This window comes from Carassius auratus, chromosome 6 (genome assembly GCF_003368295.1).
Source record: "Carassius auratus strain Wakin chromosome 6, ASM336829v1, whole genome shotgun sequence".
Classification (NCBI taxonomy): Eukaryota; Metazoa; Chordata; class Actinopteri; order Cypriniformes; family Cyprinidae; genus Carassius; species Carassius auratus.
The window spans coordinates 11623312-11646176 of record NC_039248.1 but is presented as its reverse complement, the minus strand read 5'-3'; the positions used below and the strand labels follow the sequence as shown (position 1 = coordinate 11646176).

Genomic DNA, 22865 nt, shown 5'->3' with positions numbered 1-22865 from the left:
TTTCATATAATCTTTTGTTGATTATGAGTAAAAAAACAAAAAAAAAAACAATAGTTCTGTTATGTTAGGTAATAGATACAGAATTGCCTAATAGAGAGACAGCCTTAACTATTAAGCAAATGTAAAATAAAAGGCTAAATGTTTAAAAGATTAAAAGCTTAATTTACATGTATAAAATGCTTACAAAACAAAAATAGAGTTGTATGTATATTTTACATAGACAGTATTTAACATTCTTTCTATCATTCCACTTATGTCCAGAAGAGGGAGCCACAATCAAGTCTCTTAGGTGACGTGCTTTACGTCATATAATCAAGATGGCGACTTACTGAAGCGCTCCATGCTTTATTGTTGATAAAACATATATTGTTATTTTACTGAGTACAATTAAAGTACAATGATTATTTTTTATTTTTTTATTCGGTGTCCTCAATGAAGGAAGACCGTTTCCGTAAGATGTTTGCAGATTTTGGGACACTTACGGATTGTACATTGAAATTCACCAAACATGATTGTAGAGTTCACACATTTGGATAAGTAGGCTTCAAGACAGAGGAGGGTGCATAGAAAGCTATGGAACATTTCAAGAAAAGCTTTGTTACTGTGACGGCTGTGTGTGTGTGTATACATGGAGTGGCGGCCAACATTATTAGAAACCTAGTATTTTTACCATTTAAAAATGGTTTTAAGTCAGTTGTTTCTATATTTAGCTGTAGTATGTCAGTAGTAAATATCTAAATTTCCAAACATTCATATTTGCCATTAATTATAATAATTGTAAATAATTAAACCCATTTTTTTAGCTGGTGAAAATAGTGTTCTAATAATTTAGCTGACCACTGTATATTTGAACATTTGTCTTTAAATTCTTCCTCATAATCTGTCTGAATAAGGTGGAATTCTGCACAGATATTGAGACCCAAACAAAGCCAGACCTTGGAGCAAACACACACTTTTCAGCCATCATCAAACAAAGCTACTGAAGAGCTACAGCTACAGAAGAGAGTCACTTTTTCTTTGTTTGCACTAATCTATTCCCTTTGGTTTCCAAACAGTTTTATTGGATGGTCTCATTAATTGTTCTTTTCCTGTTATTAATTTGTATGTTTTCATTAAACTGCTTCGGAACAATGTATATTGTAAAAAGTGCAATATAAAGAAATCAAACTGAATTTATGCTGTCACTCCATCTCCACAGAAGCAGAATAAGCCTTTGAATGTTCTTGGAGATGTAAGTATGCCTCTCTTTGCATGACATAAATCATACTTGAATAAATATGCAGACATTGTATAAAATGCCATTAAGAATCCTCAGCTTGAAAAAGACTTGAGCTTCCACGAGTTCCTCTCTGTGCACCAGAAATGCACACAGGTGACACTGCAGAAGCGACTTCTGTTGGAGTTGAAAAGAGGGTAAACAAGCCAAGAACTTAGTGCTTACTTCTATCCAGATGATCCTCCATAATGATGATTGTGATTTCTCATTCTGTCCAAATGCGATTTCTCAACAGATACTGATAATGAAGCCTTGAAGGAAGATCTGTCTGATATGGATTATCTTCTTTCCAAAATTGTGGAGAAATCAGACACGGTGGACGAGAAAGAGATGGAAGAGGCAGATGATGAAGGAAAAGAAGGTGACAGTGCTAAAGCTGCTGATAAGAAAGAGGAGGAGGAGCAAGAGTCCCCAGACAGTGCTTATGAAAGCGGGGACAAGGCCAGCAGCCAGAAAAGCACAAAACCAGCAGCTCAGAATATGGTCAGTGTGATAAAACATGAGGTTTAATATGCAAGAGTTCGGCTATTAGAGGCTCATTCGTTTATGCTGTTCATACACTATTATAGATTGAGCTGAGCACAGAGTTCACAGTCAAGCTACGAGATGCAATGTCACAGAGGTGAGATATTGATTCTGAACTTTTTATTGTTTTGCAAAAGCCTTTATTAATATGACAGTGACATGCACAATAAGCTATTTCAGGAACATAACGTAACAGTATAACATCAAAATAATCATTCTAATCCATTAATTACAACTCTGATTTTTATGGTCAGGCCTGAGTTTAATATTAATGACTGTTGTCTGGTCCCTCCTCTATTTATTTATTTATTAAATTCCTTATAATGTACTAGTAACACAATATACACTACTGTTCAAATGTTTGGGATTGGTAGTCTCTTATGCCCACCAATACTGCATTTATTAGATCACAAATACAGAAAAAACTTATATTGTGGAATAGTATTGCAGTTTAAAATAACTGTTTTCTATATTAATACATTGTAAAATTTTAATTATTCCAATTAATTTTTAGCAGCCATTACTCCAGTAATTCTGTCTAATATGTTGAAAAATGAATGTTGAAATGTTGAAAATAGTTGTGCTGCTGAATATCTTAGTTGGAAACTGATCAATTTTTTATGATTCTTTAATGAATGTAGTGTTCAAGAGAACAGCAATTGTTGAAATATATATATATATATATATATATATATATATATATATATATATTTTTTTTTTTTAAATGTTTCTGACCTACATTTGAAATATTGATCAGTTTAAAATCTGAATATTTATCAACCCCCCCCCCAATTATAAAACAAATAGATTTTGCTTTAACATCTTATTTGAAAAAGAGAGCTAGCTTTAAATTTAAACATTATTTTATTTTATTAAATCTTTTCAGTCAGTGATGACAGTCATTTTTTATTTGCCTTCAAACTTCATTGTAGCAACAAATGAGAGAATTGATGGTGCCTTTGAAACCTGTTGCCATCCGATTTGGCAAAAACACTGATGGGTGCAAATCAGGTGAGAGCATTTACTGGTAGATGATTTAGAGATGTCACTCATGTGCTGTTTGATTAACATTGAATTTCCTGTGATGAGGTTATGTGTATGTGGATCTGCTCACAGCACACTGCACTTTAACATGGGCAAGCAATTGTTCAGTTCCTTTGACAAGTACACAACTGTGACTAAAAGATCCCTTGTGTTCTGTTTTGTGAACGTAACAAGTTTGACTACAAACAAAGGCTGGTTTCAGGATCTGAGTGCATGTGCATTATCTGTGTAAACCCACAGGGGGTGCTATATTGAAGTGTTCAGAGCCAACAACCTTAAAAATGAAAGACGGTCTTTAAAGAAAAGCGAGAAGGAAAGAAATTTTGTGATATTTATATTTCAAATAAGTGCTGCTTTCCTTTTGAACTTTTTACACATCAAGGAATCCTAAAAAAAACAAACAAATCACTGTTCCCACAGAAATATTATACAGCAAAACTGTACATTGTGTATTCGTATTTGAAACACTGATTTTGTTATTACTAAGCCATCTATTTAAATGATAATGTGAGTACCATTCATAATTAGGCCTGTATGAAATCTGCATAATTATAACAAAAAAATCTGACAGCTACTGTGTGCAAATCTATGGTTTCTTTTTCAGTCAGCATGAATCATGTATATGTGTGTCTGTGATTTCCATCTGTTTAGGCATCAGGTCAGCGCAGTAACTCTGTGATTCTGGTGAAGAACTTGCCCTCAGGAATGCAGGTCAGCTGGAAGCTCTGTTCTCGCCCCATGGATCTCTGGGAAGGGTTCTGCTGCCCCCATCTGGCCTCACTGCTATAGTGGAGTATCTATAATATCATTGGCAATACTGCATTTAAAAAAAAAAAAAAGATAACAGTAAAAGCTATAATATTGCAAAATAATATAGCAGTTAAGAACCCTTTTCTTTATATTGTTCTTCTACAGTAAAAAGCAGTAGGATTGTGTAGTGTTCTACATCTTTTCTGCAAAATTTGTGTTTTGAAAATCTTGTGAAAGATTATATCGACAATCTGTTCTGTATATATTTGTTGCAAAAGTAATGTATAATTAGGGCCTAATTTGCACATTAAAATGTTTTTGGGGACAACTTCTAATATAAAAGATATTGTAATGAAAGTGATGAGAAACTTTCCAGGTGTCCTTAGGAGTTTCATAGTAATTGTATTAAAAAAGTACTATTTCAGCTTTAATATCTTTTGAATATTCCTTCAATGGCAAAGCTGTATTCTCAGCAGCCATTAGTCTTCAGTTTCACATAATCCTTCAGAACCTCTCAATTATTAATATGCTGATTTGGTGCTCAAAAAACATTTCTCATTATCAGTGACACAATCAGTGGTTCTGATTAATATTTTTGTGGGAATCGTTTTTTTTTTTTCAGGGTTCTTTGATGAATGGAATGATCAGAAGCATTTATTTGACATAGAAATCTTTTGTAAAGTCATAAATGCCTTTACTGCCTTTTCTCATTCATGTCCATCCTTCTTCTCCCAGAGCCTCAAACAAAAGCTGCATCTGCTGAGAACAGTGACTCAGCTAAAAAGGAAGAAGAGGAGGAGGAGGATGAGGAAGAGCACATTTTTGCCCGGCTCGACTCTCATCATTTTAAAACCTCAACTTTAACACATCAGAGGAAACATTGCGGGAGGTGAGCACAGGGGCCATAATAACGTGTTATGTGATCAGATCACCCAGAACGGATGTTATGTTAATAACCGCTGTAAACACGGCCTTTTTCTCACCATATGGCTTTCATTGTGTTCTTTTGACAGACATTTTCTAAATGCGGTGTGGTGAAAAGCTGCACAATATCAAAGAAGAGTGATAAAGCAGGTCTGTTTTCACAGACACGCATATTTACCATATCGATTTCATCTGTGTATTTGTTATTTTTTGCTCCCTCTCTTTTTCTTTTCATTTCTCACATCTTGTTTCCTCGCTGTGTGAATCTCACCTTGATCTCTTTGTCTCTCTGTCAATCTCTCAGGTAAATGATCTTCAATGGGTTATGGCTTTGTGCGATACGAAACTCCAGAGGCAGCACAGAAAGCCATGAGACAGCTGCAGGTAAATGACCATCTGCTGCTGTATTTATATACCCTTATTATGCACAATATTCATGTGATGAAATAGATTCGGCCATCTTTTTTCATTACTCCTTTCATTTTTCTTGCAGCAGTATAAAGTAGATGAACACCAGCTTGAGCTGAAAATATCAGAAAGAGAAGTCAAGTAAGTCAAAGCATCTTTTGTGTCTTAAAACGTAAAAAATTAGTAGAGAATCAGCTCATTAGAGTCATTTACTTATGAATCAGACTACACAAGTCAAGTGTGTGATGATTTTTTTTTAACAGAAAGATGTTTTCTTGCTTTTATTATGGTAAAAAAAATCACCTGTTCTTATATTAGCTATATAAATGGTTTATAAAAAGAAATATTAAAAAAATTATAAAAAATGTGTGCATTGTCTTAAGTCGTGTCATTTGATGTTTAATTAGAGTAGTTATGCTTAACAAAAGAGTATGTATAATTGTAAATGTTTTTTTGGTCATTGCTTTTAAATGCTTTTTTAATTTGCCTTACAGATACACTAGTCACACTCATGAGTGACAGCTGTTTTCCTCTTGTAGATTTTTGCAGGTCAGATGTGGTGAGCCAAAGAGAAAAAAGCAAACTGCCAGGAAACGGATGACCTCGAAGATCCTGGTGCGAAACATCCCCTTCCAGGCCACGGTCAAAGAACTGCGAGAACTCTTCTGGTGAGCCTTGTTTCACATTTAATGGTCATTTTTGTATTGTGTTTCATGTGTATAACAGAATATTTTGCCTTTGGAAATCATTGGGGAGAATTTTCCACAAGAAGAATGACTATGCCAATATCTCCATTTTGGACATGGTACCTTGTAATTACTGTAAAATAGTCTGTCATGTGAGATTTTAGAGTTTTGAAGTTCAGGTACACTGTGATGTTGGATTCATGGTTTATTTTTTCCAGTATGTTTGGAGAACTGAAGACCGTCAGCCTGCTAAAGAAAGGGATCGGTGGAGCTCACCGTGGTTTTGGCTTCATTGACTCCCTCACTTAACAGGATGCCGAGGTGGGTGCATATCTTTCTGTCTCTCTTCACAGTCAGGTAGTCTTTTGTATAACAACTGATCGACACTGATCCTGTCCAATATGTGCATACATCTAACGTAAGCTTGAATTTTGTGCTCGTTTCTTACAGAAAGCTTTCACAGCGCTGGGTCACAGTACCCATCTTTACGACAGGAGGCTGGTGTTGGGAGTGGGCGGATGCAAGGAGACTGTAGATGACTGTGCACAGCACTTTCATGGTAAATCCTCTGCTTTACACAAGTTCACAGATATTTAGCGTAGGCAGATGCAAGCAGTTTTGATAAGGAACTTTTTAAAATTTGCCACGTTAACCTTATTTAAATAGAGTAGCCAGACAATTGCTAAGATCTTTTCAAAATGATCCCCGCCCCCTGAAATATACAAATCAAAAATTAAGCAACTTTTTTCCAAATCGTAATTTGACTGTAGCTTAACTGCATGGAAACTGCAGCTTGCCCAAGCACAAGCTACTCCTAATTTGAAGTAGTTTCCTCTGCACTGGTTGCACTTCTAGTCATTTCCCTTCTTTAATTTAATTACAGCAAATCTGTGCACAAATCTGTCCTCTCGTCGACTCTCTCAGCTGCTCCTAAGAAGCGGAGGAAGGCGGAGGTGTTAGAGGGAATCTCGGAGCAGATGGAGGTCGGGGAGGAAGACGTGGCGTGAATAGCAGCCGTCAGTCAGCTCCAGCATCAATAAGAGAGTAAATCATCCAGTGGAACTCCATTTATCTCTATTATGACACCGTCTTAAACAGCTGCTTCACGGTCTCTTCAGGAATTCTTCCTTTTGGCCCCAGATGCTCCCAATTAGCTTTTTATTATATGCTCATACATCATCTCTGTTATTGCTGTCAATGTATTAAACACAGCGTCTCCCCGCAGACCAACTCTGGCTGAAGGTGAGCTCGGATGACAGGGTCCTTTTGAAAAGATGCCGAAAGGCCACGTCTGCTTTAGCTGTTTTTAATCGTCACGGAGGGCGACACGGCTGACATTGAAGAATCACGATAGTGATCGACCAAAATATCAACTGGAAATGTTTCCTTTAACATCATTTTATTGTAGTCTGTTCCTGACTTATAATGTATAATGTAATTTTTTTTTTTTGCACAGTTATATCAAAGTCCAGTGTCTTCTCAATCTATTGAAGAAATGACAAGTGCTTTTAGATTTTTGGGATCATACTGTATTTATTCATGTGACAGTAAATCATTGTGTCTGAAAATGTTCCTATCTTAGGATAAGTCATTACACTAGAAACCTCATTTTGTAAAATGTGCTATTTGTACAGTCGAGGGCAAAACAGTCTTGGTCTACACAGAAGACGCCTTGCAGACTACATAGTGGGCATTCTAGTGTACCGCATCTGCATGACATCATCATGTGATTTCAAATCAACCTATAATATTATCTGTTTTGAAATTTCTAATTTGCTTCGTCATTTGTTTTCTGTTTTATTAAAGTGTTTGTTTATCCAGAAATGCAAATTCTGTCTTCATTTACATTTTTCCTTACCCTCATCTCGTTCTAAACCCATAGGCTAGAATACACACTACAGTACACAACGTGAGCAGATTTGACACCAGTAGGCAGTTTGAAATGGTTACAGATAGAAGACTTGTATCTCCCAATTGTGACCTTATAACTGAAAACATGGCTGCAACGGAGTTTATAAAAAAAATAAATAATAATAATAATTTTTGTTTTTGGTGGAATTGAGTCTCCAAAAGATCAAAAGGCCGATCATGGTTTAGTGTACAATGTTTGTGCATATGGGAATGAAAATAAGTTTTAAAGCAACATTTTCTCCAAAGTAAAACCTCTGTCATTTACTCAATGTTCCAAACCAAAAAAGTTTTATAGGCCTACTGGTTTGGAACGACATGAGGGTGAGTTAACCATCGCTATACTCAAATAACTGTTTGGCCTTTCAGTCTGTTTCTCATGGAAAGATTTGGAACGTAGCACACAAGTAATATGGAAATCTTTTAATGAGCTTTACTTGTCCTTTGTGAAGATACACAACAGTCATATAGGTTTGGAATGATTTCAGGGTGCGCAGATGACAAAAGTATTGGTTAAACTGTTATTAAGCGCCTCATAACCACAGATAATGCACCCATTCAAAACATTTGTCTGATCATTTTGATAAATGTCATTTATTTTGTGATCCAGTATAAACAGAGAACCTTGAAGGAAAAAGTTTTACGGTTAAATAAATGGAGTTCCGATAAAGCCAAAGAAGTTTGGTGGAAAGCACTGCTTAGAGAAAGAGCGTTCTCGTTGTGACAGATGCACCGATATACAAATCTTCAGAAATGGATGACTGTATTTGGATCCTTTCGTCAAAAGTTCATCGGTTAGTACCTAATGAATCAAGAATGGAATGAAAACATCCACATGCAGAGCCACGGTAAGCTAAGAAACGTCTATTCTGTTTGTTAGATAAAAACCGAGATGAGTTTTGTAGGAAACTTCGATGTCGTCCACTTAAATATAAATTATCTGGAATATACAAAAAAGCATTTACATTTACATTTTTTTCTCACTCAGTCTCAGAGCTCCACATGTCCCTTTAAGCAGTACGTCTATTTGCACCTCAAGAAATGACAAGCTACTTTCATCGCACCAATCCCACATGGCATTTAAACAAATGCAGAGCTCGTAGCCCCTACATTAGCAGAGGTCACACACACACACACACACACACACACACACACACACACACACACACTGTATTGCCTTGAAACAATGAGGAACAGCACACGGCTGTTATAATATGGAACATGGAAGCAATAAACCAAACCCCAGCATCCCACTTGACTAACCGCTCACAGCCCTGGCGTCCAGCACTTATCTAATTAGGTAATGCTAAGAAATATGTATTAAGGCTTTTCTGAGGACCTGAGGATTTCAGAAACACACAATGAGGCACACAAAAGGCAAAGAAGAGCTCTAGATGCGACACACACACACACAGATAAGCTGAAGATGATGGAAAAAAGAGATGGCCAGTGTCAACGCCTGGTGTCCGTTTGCTGCTGACCAGTAAAGAGGGAGGTGACAAAGACGCCAACGTTCGACTTGGCCTTGTATCAGCATTCTCTCGAGTTTTTTTTGTTTGTAGACGTGGTTTCAGTGCAAGTATTCCCATGTCATAAACAGTAAGAAGTCCTTGGAGATTCTTAGCTTGTAAGAGCGTGTGACCCTCAGACGACCGTCATATTGTGATGATTAGTTGGTTTTCAGCCAAATACGTCTTGCTCTAAATGATTACATTTCAGACACCTGCATTCTCTTACAAAACATTGTACATGACATGCATCTAAAGCAGTTCCTACACACCCGGCGTACTGTAATAGGAACAGACAGACCAACTGGATCAAACAAAATAAAAATAAAAAGCTAAGATATGTCGTACATACAAAAGAAGCATGTGACATTTTCCTCTATTTTTTTTTCTTTTTTTTTTTCTTCTTCAAAGCTGCTTTGGTTACATCAAATTCAATCCCATCAGCCTTCAATCTTTTTTTGAATTGGCTAGCGAACCACACACCCGTTTTTTCTTTCTTTCTTCTTTTTCTCTTTATCCCAGTATTATGGTTCACGTAGGTTTGTATGAATGGGTTTTCATCGATTCGTCTGAGTCACTTTTCTCAGTCTCCCCTCGAGGAAGAATGTTTCGTCTGAAGTCAGCGGCCCGCGCTGTGTTCTGTCATAAAGATGTGCGAGCTGTGAGGGAGAGAGCTATTGTACTGAGAGCAGAGAGAGTGGACACACTGGAAGCCGAGCCGATGGCATTGGGACCTGAAATGAAATGAATCGACAAATTAATGAATGAAGACAAAATGGTGCAGTGCTAAAATATACAAGCAAGCCCAGTCAAGAACTCAGCGATTCTTCAATTGTTGGAGCTTTAAAAGGTTTTAAAATGGTAGGAGCTCAAATGATATTTTATATTATAACTAAGATTTATTATTCAGCATGACACATTCAATTCATAACAAGTGACAGTAAAGACATCTTCATTGCTTTGCTTCATTTCAAATAAATAATGTTCTATTAAACTTTCTATTCATCACAGCATCACAGTTTCCACAAATGTATTAAGCTGCACAAGTGTTTTCAGTATTGATAAATAATTGCAAGAATAAATGTTTCTTAAGCATCAAATCAGCATATGAGAATGAGTTCTGAAGGATCATGTGACACTAAAGAATAGAGTAATGATGCTGAAAATTCAGCTTTGCATCACAGGAATAAATTACATGTTAAAATGTATTTTTAAATAAATGAAACACTTTAAATTGCAATTATATTTTAAAATATTCCTTTTTTTATTGTACTCTAATAGCATTTTTAATGCAGCCTTGGTGAGCATAAGAGATTTTTAATCATTTAAAAAGTTTTGAACAGTGGTGCATTTCATATTCAAGTGTCTCATATTCATATATTTCTGCTCACATAATAAAATCACTTAATGAATATTTCATGTCCATTCATTAATCTATTTGATGAGCAGTAATGTAATCATCAGGATAATGTACAGTCAGCCGGTTATTAGCGCAAAATAAATCCCTTCAGGCTAATTCAAGTCTGATCGCCCTGTTGAATTTAATTATGTGATAATGACCGCCTGATTGTACATCATCTCTTAAATATTATATTTATTTATAATGCATTCCGTTTCTAAAATTGTAAGTTTAAACCTTTTCCTTCTTAAATAAAATATAGCATGAAATCAAAACGGAACTAAAAAGAAGTCAGTTGGCAGAGGATGATCCACCTGATATTTTGGGAATAGTGATCTGTCGGCTGCTGCTGCCTTCTCCTCCTTCTCCAAAAGGTCTGATCTGGATGATGTACTCCTCGTCCATGGGCAGCGAGAGCTCCACTGATGTGGTGTTGGTCTCCATAATGCTGGGCCTGCTGAATTGGTTCCGCTTATACAGTACCTACAAAACAATTACTTCCATTTACATTGTTTTTAATGGCTGATGTGGAAATGTAGATACACTCTTAAAAATAAAGGTGCTTCATGATGCCATAGAAGAATCTTTTGTTTGAGTGGTTCCATAAAACACCTTTAACATCTGAAGAACCTTTCTGGTTATTTGTGGCAAAAGAAGGTTCTTTAGATTATGAAACAGTAAGAAAGAGATGGTTCTTTGACTGATGTTTGAGTCATTGTCATACACTTGGTGGCGCTAAAGCACTGAAAGCTGTTTAATCGTTGCACGGTAAGGTACTGTGTCACATTGTGAATGTATTTAAGGCTAAAGAGAGTTGTTAGGCCTGTTAAACAGCAGACAAAGTTCTTCGGTTCTGGAAGAAGGTCTGGCTCACCTTGTATCCCATGACCTCGGATTCATTTTCCAGAGGTTTCACCTGTTCCCAGTTGAGAATGATTTTAGAGTTTGATGCATTCCACATGACTTTTGAGGGCGGCTGGCTGGGCGCTGGATGAAGACACAGAAACTTTCAAATAGTGATCTAATACAATAAGTGTCACTACCCCTAAACTTCAATGCTTAATCTTTTTTAAAATGAAAAAAGTTACTTACGAGGCTTTTTGGTTGTAACATTGACTGCTGGACTCGGTGGCCCTGTTCCTGCTGTGTTGTAGGCCCTCACCGTTATATAATAGGTGGTACTTCCTTTTAAGCCCTGAATAATGGCCATCGTCCGGTTTCCTACTGTCCTTAGCACGCTAGCTGTGTCTTCTTTCTCATTCTTCTCCCAGTATCTCAACTACAGAGGAAGGAAAACAGAGCCGCTCAACATTAAACTCAGAGCAATATCATTTAAAACTAGTGGGAGAAAGAATTCATTTGTAATTTTCTTTGTGGCATATCTGAATTCCTGGCTATCTGCTTATAGGTGCTTTGGTTGCACAGCCACTGAAGTGTGGCGGTATTAAAATGAACCTGTCATAGGCAAATCATCATGAGCAGTGCTTTCCAACTGTCAGGTTGACTGAGTCTCTGGACAGTCTTAGCTGAAGAGTCAGAGATGGATAATGATATAAACCTAATTTGTATTTCTTCCACTACTTCTAGCAGAGGACAAAAGGTCTCAGTGCTTTATATTTATGATTATTGCAAATGATTTACCAAAAGTTGAACTTAAAAATCATCAAATGAAATGACACTAAATGGAGTTGGTTGCAGTACAACCTAAAACAAAATTCTGTTGCTAAATAAATAACGAGCCTGCATTATGGTTAATAAAACGCTTAAATAGTACAATGGAATTTATTTTTCTTCAGTATTAACATATATTTCTGCCATGTGCAAAACTGCTTTTATTTGCCAAATTTAAGAACTATGTTACCCATAATCCTGTAGAGTCATCCTGCAATCACAGAATCGCAGAAAAACCTCTCTAACTTACTAACGCTCATAAACGTATTATTAATGTTTAATATTGTTCAAATGTTTGAGGTTGAACTGTTTTTAAAAGGCTATATTCATCAAGGCCATTTTTTTTATCAGATTTTTAAAAAATGTGACTAAGTCATTATTTTTCAACATTATGAGCTAATCAATGTTAATTATGTACTTATGTCAACAACAGATTTTGTAGGATTTAAAGGAAAAAAAAAAGTTTATAGCTCAGGAATTAGAACAATTAACTGACATTTACATCTGAAGAGAATGGAAGTTATATCCATGTTCATTCTAAAAACTGTATGTAAGGATTTTAATATTAACGTTTTTAAAAAATCATGATGATATAACACCAAGAAAGGAATGCAACTTCACTTTGACAGTATTTAGTGTACCTCGTAGCCGAGAACACGTTTCTTGCTTGTGCTCCAGGGAAGGGCCTTCCAGGACACCTCAACGTCAAACGCTGAAAGACTCTTGGCTCGGAGTCGACTGGGTGCCCTTCCAGGCTCTGGATTCAGAGGAGAAATTCTTCGATTAGACCATTTCATTCAACAAATCTCTTCAAAGTCCAACTCTTTTTGAAAAACAAGGCAGACCATGATTAATGGGTTCTGGCACAACACACTTCAGTTAACTTGGCTTCTATTAACTGCCTGCTAAGCGTTTCACAGCGAAATGTCAAAAGGCACATTCGACTTTAATTTCTTTGTTGCACGCAACCAGACGCTACAGTTAATGCGACTGACCCTCCTCAGCAGAGTAGATGGTGACCACAGGTCCAAAAGGTCCTTCCCCCTTGTTATTGTACACCCCCACTTTGACTTGGAATGGAGAAAAGGGTAAAATGGTCTCGTTTTTGAAGACGTATTTGGAGGCTTCAGGAGAGGGAACTGCCGCCTGCATCCACCCGGTGGCACCAAAGGGCCGGAAAGCAACCACATAGCCAAACCCTGCTCCGTTCTGGAGTTCTTCAGGAACAGGCTGCAACCCACAAATAAAGCACATACATCTACAATACATGACATAACCTTTATTATGAATCCTATTCAAAATCTCTCTCTCTCTCTCTCTCTCTCTCTCTCTCTCTCTCTCTCTCTCTCTCTCTCTCTCTCTCTATATATATATATATATATATATATATATATGCACATGACAGACAAATACAACACATTTTTTGGACATGAACAGGGGTAATAACATCTAAATGTCATGGTTTTTCTATCTGGGTAACCATGAAACTTGTTTGTTATATGTGTTTTCTATTAACTCAGGGGTTTACGCACAAACACTCCCATCTTTCATATAGATGACAGGACGTATGACTTCTCTGACACCTGTCAGGCATCAGATGGCGCATCTGCACTAATCTGTGCTGTGGCGCGGTCATCCCGGCCTCTTCAGAAAGAGAGGGATTCCTTCTCCCAGGAAACCGTTTTGCCAGGTAATGATATCATGGTGGTTTTGTTTGAAGTATCGGTCTGACCATGCAGTAATGCAGTGCAGTAACGCTGAGACCACCAGGAAATAGCATCCATTAGTCCCAAACCATGGCATGTGACTCAAAGAAGGGGGTGAGATTATGTTTTCACGCTCACACGGTTGTGCGGGAGAGCTTAATGGCTAAATAAAAATGCACCTGTAATCAAGCGCTCACTCCAGTGTCTGCTATGAAAATAACAATTTGCTATGGAGAGACCAAAACTAATGGGATGTGTTCCAAAAGCCATGAGCTACCTTATTGTATGGAACCTACACAGTCAGCTGCTTTCTAAGACTGCACTGTGGCTGAAATTAAACCTCATATACGTGGCTGATCTGAAGCTGCAAAAACTCTATAAAAAGCATTTGACTGACAACTGATTTCAATAAGTCTGGTGCATGTTACTAAGCTAACAATGCAGAGACATTTAAAGCGTTTTTTTTTTTTTTACATTTATTGCCCATCTTTATCTATTTGTTGTTATTTTGTTTATGTGGTGTCAGCTATAAAAGCACAATATATTATAGCACTATTGTCAGATTTCATTCTTGATTTGAATTTTGACATTTTGGTCTTTCCCTATTTAAGTTAATAAGTGTTTCACTTCATTAATAAAAAATGCAGTCACTGATATCAAAAAATTATATTTAAAATAATAAATACATTTTTATTGTAGTATTATTTAAAAGTATTATATATAATTTTCAAATAAAGAATAAATCACGTTTGTATTCAATAAGCTAAATGTATTTTATTTTTTAAATATTATTTTTAGTGATAATACTGACTGAATTTTAATTCCATTTCCATTCATGAAGTACAACGTTTAAATATTTTCACATAAAATATTTTTGCATAATAAAATTATATCTATTTTGCTTTGTCTGTCAACTTGGATAGGATTTTTCTAAACTAGTGACAATGCACTATACTATAGCCATTTTTTTTTGCAAAAAAACATTAAATATGCTGTCTTTGGAAAAACAGGTAACTTAAATAAACATTATGCATTGGGCTTTGATTTAGACGAATGCCTGTTATACCTTAAGTTAAAATACAACATAACACTAGGTTTTGGACAGTAAAATACACCTGTACTTCTTGCGTTAGTAGGACATTGTGGTTTTGGAGTAAAAGCAGACATGAAATTCTCTAGTACAATAGATGGTGTTCTGTGGTATCTGTCATTTTTATTTCAAAGACAATCCGACGGGAAACTCTCGAAGTGAAGTTTCAAGCTCCTGTGACAAACTTCGAGCTCAAAAGATAACACCAGCTGACTCTCAAACCTGAACAATAGAACACGTCTCATGAAAAGAGATACAGAGAGAGAGAACATAATCTTTGAAAAGTTCCTCGCAAAAATTGGAGGGTAACTCCATTTAATTATCTTCGCCGCTTCTCTTGTATGACAGCGGCAGTTATTATTGCTGCGCAGCTCTTACAAAAAATGAAGTGTTATGTGTATCCGCTTTACTATGATTAATGGAAACCTCACATAAAGGGAACAATAATGTCTAGCCAGCTTGCAAAAGGAGACGGTATACAAAAGATGCACTAAGGGAGTGAAACACACACACACACACACACACACCGCCAGACGGGCGAGTGAAGTGCATTGGCCATCCTACCTCCCAAGTGATGACTAACTCTGATCGACTGCCACCTCCTCCGCTCACGTTGGCTGGGGTGACCTTGGGAACTGGAGGAAGGAAAAAGATTTCCTCAGTCCGGCTCAGGTCTGACCATTTAACACTTCAATTCTTACATATTCTTACATATGATTTGAAAGTTGTGGACATGGATGTCATTTGAGTTCAGTTATATTAAATAAGGTTTTAATGTACAAGGACATGTTTATATTTTCAGATGCTGGTCACTCTTTCTATTCGAATATTTAAATAGTATGATTTAGAGGTCTGAATGTGAACAGACAGTTTAAACTGATATAAATTAATTTTAAACTGGAGGTATAAGAACAAGTGTATATTTTTAGATGCTGGTCAACATTTCTTTTTCACCATTTTTAATCAATCTTTTTTCCTTTTCCTGTTCCTGATAGTTAAAATTATATTTGAAATGCTGTTCAAAAGTTTGGGGTCTGTAATTATATATAAAAAAAAATAAATGAATACTTTCCTTTTTCTGGGATGAATTGAATTAATCAAGCGTTATTGTAAAACATTCATAATGTTAAAAAAGACTTGTTTCAAATAAATGCTGTTCTTTTGAATGTTCTATTCATCAAAATATATATATATATATAATTATTTTGGTTTCTGTAAAAATATTAAGCAATATATGTTAGTAATATGAAGATATATATATTAGGCAACAGATCATCATATTAAAATGATTTCTGAAGGATTATGTGACACTGAAGATGGGAGTTATGACTGCTGAAAATTAAGCTTTGCATAAAAAATCCAATAAAATAGAAAATTGTTATTTACATTGAAATCAAAACGCAGCCTTGGTGAGCATAAAAAACATCTTTCTAAAACATCAGTGTATATTTATTTATATATTACCACGTACAGTATATATGAGGACAAGTGTATATTTTAAGATTTCGCCTTTTACATTTCACTTAAAATGCCCTGCTGTGTTTTTTTTAGTACAAATACTCCATTTAGACTTTCAGCAATTTATTTGAGGCTATAAAACTGCATGCATAACTACATTCTTACATTTTTGAAGAAATGTGAGTGGTGTTTGCCCATGCAAAATGAGCTGCCAGGATGTTTTAAGCATTGCATGATATTGCTGTGTGGTTGCTAAAGTGCTTTTTAGCTTTTTGCTATGCTCCAAGTCTCTATGATATTTTAGTTTGGGTCCCTCCTTCAACCTAAGTAACGGAGGATAGTGCATCACACCACAGGACGCTAATTGAAAGCCACATGCAGACTAATGTGACAGAAGCACTCACCTGTTTCTTTGGTCCTGGCTTTCTTCGAGGGTTTGCTGGGCTCTCCTGTGCCCACTGCATTGCTTGCCAACACTCTGAACTCATACTCCACCCAGGGGTTAAGCTCGATGACTGTAGCAGTCAGATGCGAGCCCCCGACCACCTCCGGCACTGGAACAAAACAAAACACACACATACTGTGAGATGAGCCCCGTCGTGAGCCGGCTCGGACCCCCCGCACGCTCACACAAACACCACGCACAGCGCACATCTCTCCGGCTCGGTGAGATAATAGGCTCCATAGGTAAGATACAAAAAAACGGGCTTATTGACAGGTGCTGTGAAAACAGAGATAAAAATAACACCCTACAGTTTAAATAATACAATAGTACAATCAAGAGCAAAGAGGTCAGGGGATATACTGAGGATTAATTTTTTCTATATATCTATATATATATCTATGGCTAATATTTAAAAATTTGGTATTTTAAATTAACGTTTTAAAATATAAAAGTTATTTCAAACAGTAACAGTATTCACAGTATTACTGTTTTTAAATATATTTCTGATTAAACAAATGCAGCATCATAGAAGACAACATAAAGATATACACATACATATTCAATTTAAATTACATTTAAAATTTAAATGTATGCATTTAGCAGACATATCATATAATATCATGTGTTCCCAGGAATCGAACCCCCAACCTTGCGCTTGATAGTGCAGTGCTCTACCAATTGAGCTACAGGAACACATATATATAAATATTATTTAAATGGATAATGAATATATACAAAGACTATAGAGATATAAAGACACTTCACCTACACTTATGAATAAGAGAAACTGCAACGCGCAATATGGTGGAATAGTCCCGCCTTCTAAATGAAAGAGCCAATCACTGGTAGGTAAAGTCATTGCATCGATGCAGCAGCCATTAGAAGTTCTGGTTCCCATAGAAACCTGAGGCTAGACCAGCCAATGCGCAGACGCAGTCATAAGTGCTTTGAAAATATGCATATGCATTGGTTGGTCTAGTCAGTAAAAACATTCATGGGGCAGCTCATTTCAGATTTTGTTGCTGATTTAAAATATGTAATTTCATTGCGAGTTCAGTGAGCAGTTTTTGAAAGGATTTCCTCATCCATTTAGATGCTTGGTCTTGTGTGAGCTGCACGGAGGCATTGCAAATATGGCCGCCGAGTGAACAGACTGTCCTTGAAAGGGACTTTTATATATATTAATTAGAGTTCAGTTTTTTCCTTGCATAAATTTATCAAAATCCTTCAAAAGTCATGGGGCATTTTATGGCACATTCATGATACTTTAAGTCATTTATTGAGCTTGATGGCTAAATGTATACCCTTTACTTTTATGGTATGGAAAAGAGCAGCCTCAACATTTCGCTAAACATCTTTGAATACTCTCCTTCAAGCTAAAGACAAAGCAAACTACATGTAGAAAAAAACAGTCATTTCACAAATGCAGTTCAGCGAGGCATAAAAAGCAAAAACAAACAAACATACAAAAACACAAGATGAAAATCTCACTATATTATAGGAGAGGAAAAAGCAGGGGGACGGAAAAAGGAAATGTTTTGATCAGTGAAGGCTGGTTAGAAGCCCCACCTGTGCTAACAGCTTGCCAGCCGAGGGAGAAAGGGGTTCTAGCCTGGATGGTGTAGGCAGTAATTGGACTGTGATTATCAGGACCAGGCCTCCAGGAGAGAGTGGCAGTGGTATCTGTGATTTCTTCCACATGGATGCTGGTAGGGGGGCCGGGGGGACCTGAGACAGAAGAGAGCCATGCAAACCAGAAACACACACACACACACACACACACATGTTGTCACGCTTCTAGGCTGCATATAAATGGCTGCCTAAAGCACAGCAGTGCAGCTGGTTAACTCTGAGCTACATGTTTTCACTGACTTAAAAGCCCTAATTAGATTATGTCTCATTTTTTATGGGTAATTTTTGCTAAAGCAGGAAAACCAGCGCATCTTTCCTCCATTTGGTAAATACTTCCAATGCTTCAAGGACTTGTTTAACAGTCTGCAACCCTGTATCCAGTCCGTTTTTACATTTCAAATTCAAGAGTCACAGTGTGCAAAAGATTTTGTCTGTATATGCGATCTGTACGATGTGAATGGACTTTGGGTTTTAAAGCATTTTCACCTCTGACTATCAGGTCGGTTGCGATGGAACTGCTGTCCACTTTAGTCTGCACAGCACACGTGTACTTCCCAGCATGCCTCAGCTGAATGTTCCGGATCATGATGTCACCTGCCGAGTGCTGCTAAAAAAGAAAGTTCAAAGTAAGGAATTACAGTTTGGGTATAGAGAAAGGAAAGCTCCTATGCTTATTTCTCTGTACAATTAGCTTGTTTTTATTTGTTTTAAAATGTACTTACCCAAGTTCATAAGAATTAATAAGATTTTTTTTTTTTTGACAGACGATTAAATACAGCAAGTTTTAAATCAATGTTATAATATGTTTTAATTTTAATGTTTAAAATTAAATTTATTCCTGTGATGTCAATACTGAATTTTTTACCATCATTACTCCAGTTTTCAGTGTCACATGATCCTTCAGAATTATTCCATTATGCTAACTTCATGCTGATTTGTGACACTGGTCACTGGACACTGATAAGTCACACCGGTATAGTCAACAATACATTGTGTGGGTCAAAAGTATAGATTTTTCTTTTATGTCAAAAATCATTAGGATATTAAGTATCTTCCATGAAGATATTTTGTAAATTCCCTTCAGTAAATATAGCAAAAATAAAATTCTGACTAGTAATATGCATTGCCAAGAATATCATCTGGACAATTCTTAAAGGTGATTTTTCTGTATTGTGATATGATGCACCTTCAGATTACAGATTTTTAAATAGTTGTATCTCGGCTAAATATTTTCCTATACTAACAAACTTTACATCAATGGAAAGCTTATTAATTCAAATTATATCAAATTTTTGGAAACTGTTATAATGTTATAATAAGGTTTCTCTGATGACTATTGAGTTCAAATGAACAGCAACTATTGGAAATCTTTTGTAAAATGACAAATATCTTCACTGTCAGTTTTGATCAGTTTAATTCATCCTTGCTAAATAAAAGTATTAATATCTTCCAGAAAAAAAAAAACATTCACCCCCCCCCCCACACACACCCATATAATGAATAAAAAATCTTTCTTATTTCTGGCACTGAGCATTATCTATTTTGGTATGTGTATCTGTGCGTACTTTGAATGGTTTAAATGACTTAAGCAAAGCTCGGATATGTGGAATTAATAACTTGATCATTTTTCTTTTTTCAGGGTACATACTTTCCCCACATTGTTCACCCAGAGTGCTGCTATTAAGATGCACCGCTCATATTAAAACATAGTACTCATGCTCAATGATATAAGAGTGGCAGTTTTCACTCTTAAAATAGAGCACTTTCATCTAGAACATTCTTCATCACTTGTTTCTTTGGCGGAGGGGATCTAATGGATGAAATGATGAACTAGATGATGAGAATCAGCCCCCCCCCCAAAAAAAATCATGAGCATTTAACAAAAAGAAAAGACATGCATGTGACTGTACAAGTGCTGTAATTCATATCACTGAGAGGGAAGCCTAATTATATTCTAGATTAATACAGAATGGGTTGTGAGTGGCTGCTCATATAATGGGAAAATCTCTTATCATAAATTCACAAACTCAAAACTGTGGAATTTAATGAAAGCATTAATTTTTTCCCAAGAATTCAGTTGAAAGTACTCGATATGAATACCTTAAGTATAACATATGACCAATTACAGTTTCTATAAATTTACATATATGTATGTGAAGTGAATACTGTATGGCTCCTTGAATCAGGTATCAGCTAACAGACACTGTATTAGTTTGTAGCATTTCTAAAATGAGTAAAATTACTAAACAAAAACAAACTATGGCTACATATGACTGCCATGATGAGATCACACTACCAGCCCAAAACTATTCACTTTTTTTCTTGGTAATCCCAGTATTACTTTTGGATGTGGTATAAATATATAAATCACTGAATAGGAAATTTGGAATAATTTTCTTCTTACTCCGCCAACTTTTTCAAAGTATCCTCCATGGCTGCCGAAGTGGATGAGCTGCTCGTTGAAAAACCAGGTGAACTTGAGCTCCAGCGAGGGATCGTAGGACACCTGGCAGGGAAGAATGATGCTCTCACCGACGGTCACGTCCAGCGTGTTGGGGGCAGTCGTAATGATTGTTGGCTCTGAAATACAAGGTTCCAAAAGGTACCGTTATCAACTATTAAAGCCACTACCATTCACAAGTTTAGGGTCAGTAAGATTTTTCTTTTTTTTTTTTCTAGAACGTAATACTTTTATATAGCAAGGATGCATTTAATTGGTCAAGAAAAGGCAGTAAAAGGCATTAAGAATGTTGCAAAAGATTTCAAATAGATGCTGTTCTATTGTTGCTTTCTATGCATCAAAGATTATTAAGCAGAACAACTTTTACAACATTGACAATAAAAAAACAAAAAACAAATGTTGCTTGTGCAGGACATCATTATATTAGAATGATTTCTGAAAGATCATGTGACACTGAAGTCAGAAAACTCTTCATCTGTACTCAAAATCTGCTTTAAACTGTATTAATATTCTTTCAGAAACATCTTCCCAAATCCAAACTTTTGAACTCTAGTGTATTTTAAATTACTTACTCATCTGCCATAATAATTTCTTTCATTTATCCTAATTTGGTGGATTTTCAAAGAAAAAAATTAACTTTAATTTCGATTAAATCAATTAATCAACCAGAATATCGAGTAATTGCTTTACATGAAAAAAAAAAAAAAAACTTTTTTTTTTAACTACAATTGAACATTGCTTAAAGGTAAGATAGTTCAGAGATCCATAACAGACTGCGCTTATCTTGCAGGCCAATATCTGAGGATGGACTGAGAGGTGAATATCCCACGAACGGTCCCTGAGCTCCACCATGTGTCACTGTCTGATCTCTGCAAAGCCCCTAAAGTCCCATCTGCTATCCCAGAATGCACTACTCCGAAAAACAGATAACACACTGGCAGGGCCAGTGCCCAGCTTACTTTCTTTCCAAATCTCAGTTCACATAGAGACTGAAACCATTTCACTAGGGAACACGACAAGCACGCCTGCTCCTCTACTTTCAGGTGCAAAAAAATCCATTGCAGTTTGCTTTAGTGCCTCTTGAGGGCGCTGTGTGTATTCTGCTAAAGCGTCTGTCGGACTAAATTAAGCACTGTGAATGATACCCCAGACGAGCGCAAATTTATGCAGAGCTCCAATCTATGTGTGAGGACTCGATTCTAGAATTACAGGTCTACGACACATGAAACAACCCTTCCCCATCTCGACTGATATCAAACTGGAAAGGCAAAGCTAACAGGTGCACTGCTATGGGTTTTGTGCGGAACACAATGAGGGGCCGTCGGATGAGGCTCGCTTCTTTTATTGTTTGGATGAGATCCCTCTCCGACTGTCTGTCAGATTTACACAATGGGATGACAATGCGCCACTGCCTGGTATTCTACTGTCAACTCTTAGCCTGGCAATTTAATTCAGAATTCAACAGCACTCGCCTTGAAGCCCAGAAGAGTGCATGTTACTCGCTCTTCTCCTGCAGGAACGCCACTTGTTGGAGGATTCGTTGAATAATGTACCATTTTTCCATCCCCGATACCTTCGCCACTTTCATCCTGTTCTCCTTGTAATGTTCGCATGTTATTGTTTGTCGTCTCTTGTAGTAGACGGATGTCCCACGGCTCCCTTTGTTCTTTTGCGTGGAAGTGGCTTGGGGTCTCCAAACAAGGCCGATTCCTCTAAGGTCTATACTTAGATGCATACAGGTGAAAAATTACCATTGTAAGCCAACGAGAAGCTATTAATACCTTCTATTGTAGTCGTAATGGATGAAATGCACCTCATTGAGGCAACGCGCAAATTTGCACTTCAGGCCAGAGTTGGGCGAAGCAGGTCTCTATAGCCCTGAACGGTGGCAAGAAAATCTCTGAAGTCAAGCCTGAGAATTCATTCAAGGCAAAGCTGACATTGCTGTTTGACTCTCGAGGTTGTAGAACTGGA

General features: G+C 36.6%; 2 protein-coding genes across 4 annotated transcripts in view; one reads left to right on the top strand and one right to left on the bottom strand.

Annotated features, from left to right (window-relative positions):
• The first annotated feature begins 132 nt into the window (after positions 1 to 132).
• LOC113096489 (probable RNA-binding protein 19) lies at positions 133 to 7749 on the top strand. Its single transcript, XM_074559911.1, is given in 14 exon segments — positions 133 to 1413; positions 1512 to 1759; positions 1846 to 1898; positions 2734 to 2812; positions 3497 to 4416; positions 4418 to 4444; positions 4446 to 4484; positions 4609 to 4669; positions 4824 to 4903; positions 5013 to 5068; positions 5467 to 5595; positions 5832 to 5934; positions 6064 to 6172; positions 6538 to 7749. Coding segments are annotated over 10 exon segments (795 nt in total). The 5' UTR covers positions 133 to 1413; positions 1512 to 1759; positions 1846 to 1898; positions 2734 to 2812; positions 3497 to 4308; the 3' UTR covers positions 6621 to 7749.
• Positions 7750 to 9179: 1430 nt separating this feature from the next.
• The window catches only part of LOC113096436 (contactin-4-like), a 120104-nt gene continuing 106418 nt past the window's right edge, over positions 9180 to 22865 (bottom strand). For 2 of the 3 annotated variants that reach the window (XM_026261833.1, XM_026261821.1), the window contains exons 13-23: positions 20835 to 21010; positions 18917 to 19037; positions 18368 to 18526; positions 16758 to 16907; positions 15460 to 15530; positions 13095 to 13329; positions 12741 to 12856; positions 11521 to 11707; positions 11303 to 11415; positions 10743 to 10911; positions 9180 to 9763 (exon numbers count right to left, since the gene is read on the bottom strand). In XM_026261833.1, coding sequence (XP_026117618.1) covers positions 9672 to 9763; positions 10743 to 10911; positions 11303 to 11415; positions 11521 to 11707; positions 12741 to 12856; positions 13095 to 13329; positions 15460 to 15530; positions 16758 to 16907; positions 18368 to 18526; positions 18917 to 19037; positions 20835 to 21010 — 1589 coding nt within the window. In that variant the 3' untranslated portion in view covers positions 9180 to 9671. The remainder of the gene's footprint in view (positions 9764 to 10742; positions 10912 to 11302; positions 11416 to 11520; positions 11708 to 12740; positions 12857 to 13094; positions 13330 to 15459; positions 15531 to 16757; positions 16908 to 18367; positions 18527 to 18916; positions 19038 to 20834; positions 21011 to 22865) is intronic. The other variant, XM_026261826.1, reaches the window with a different exon arrangement.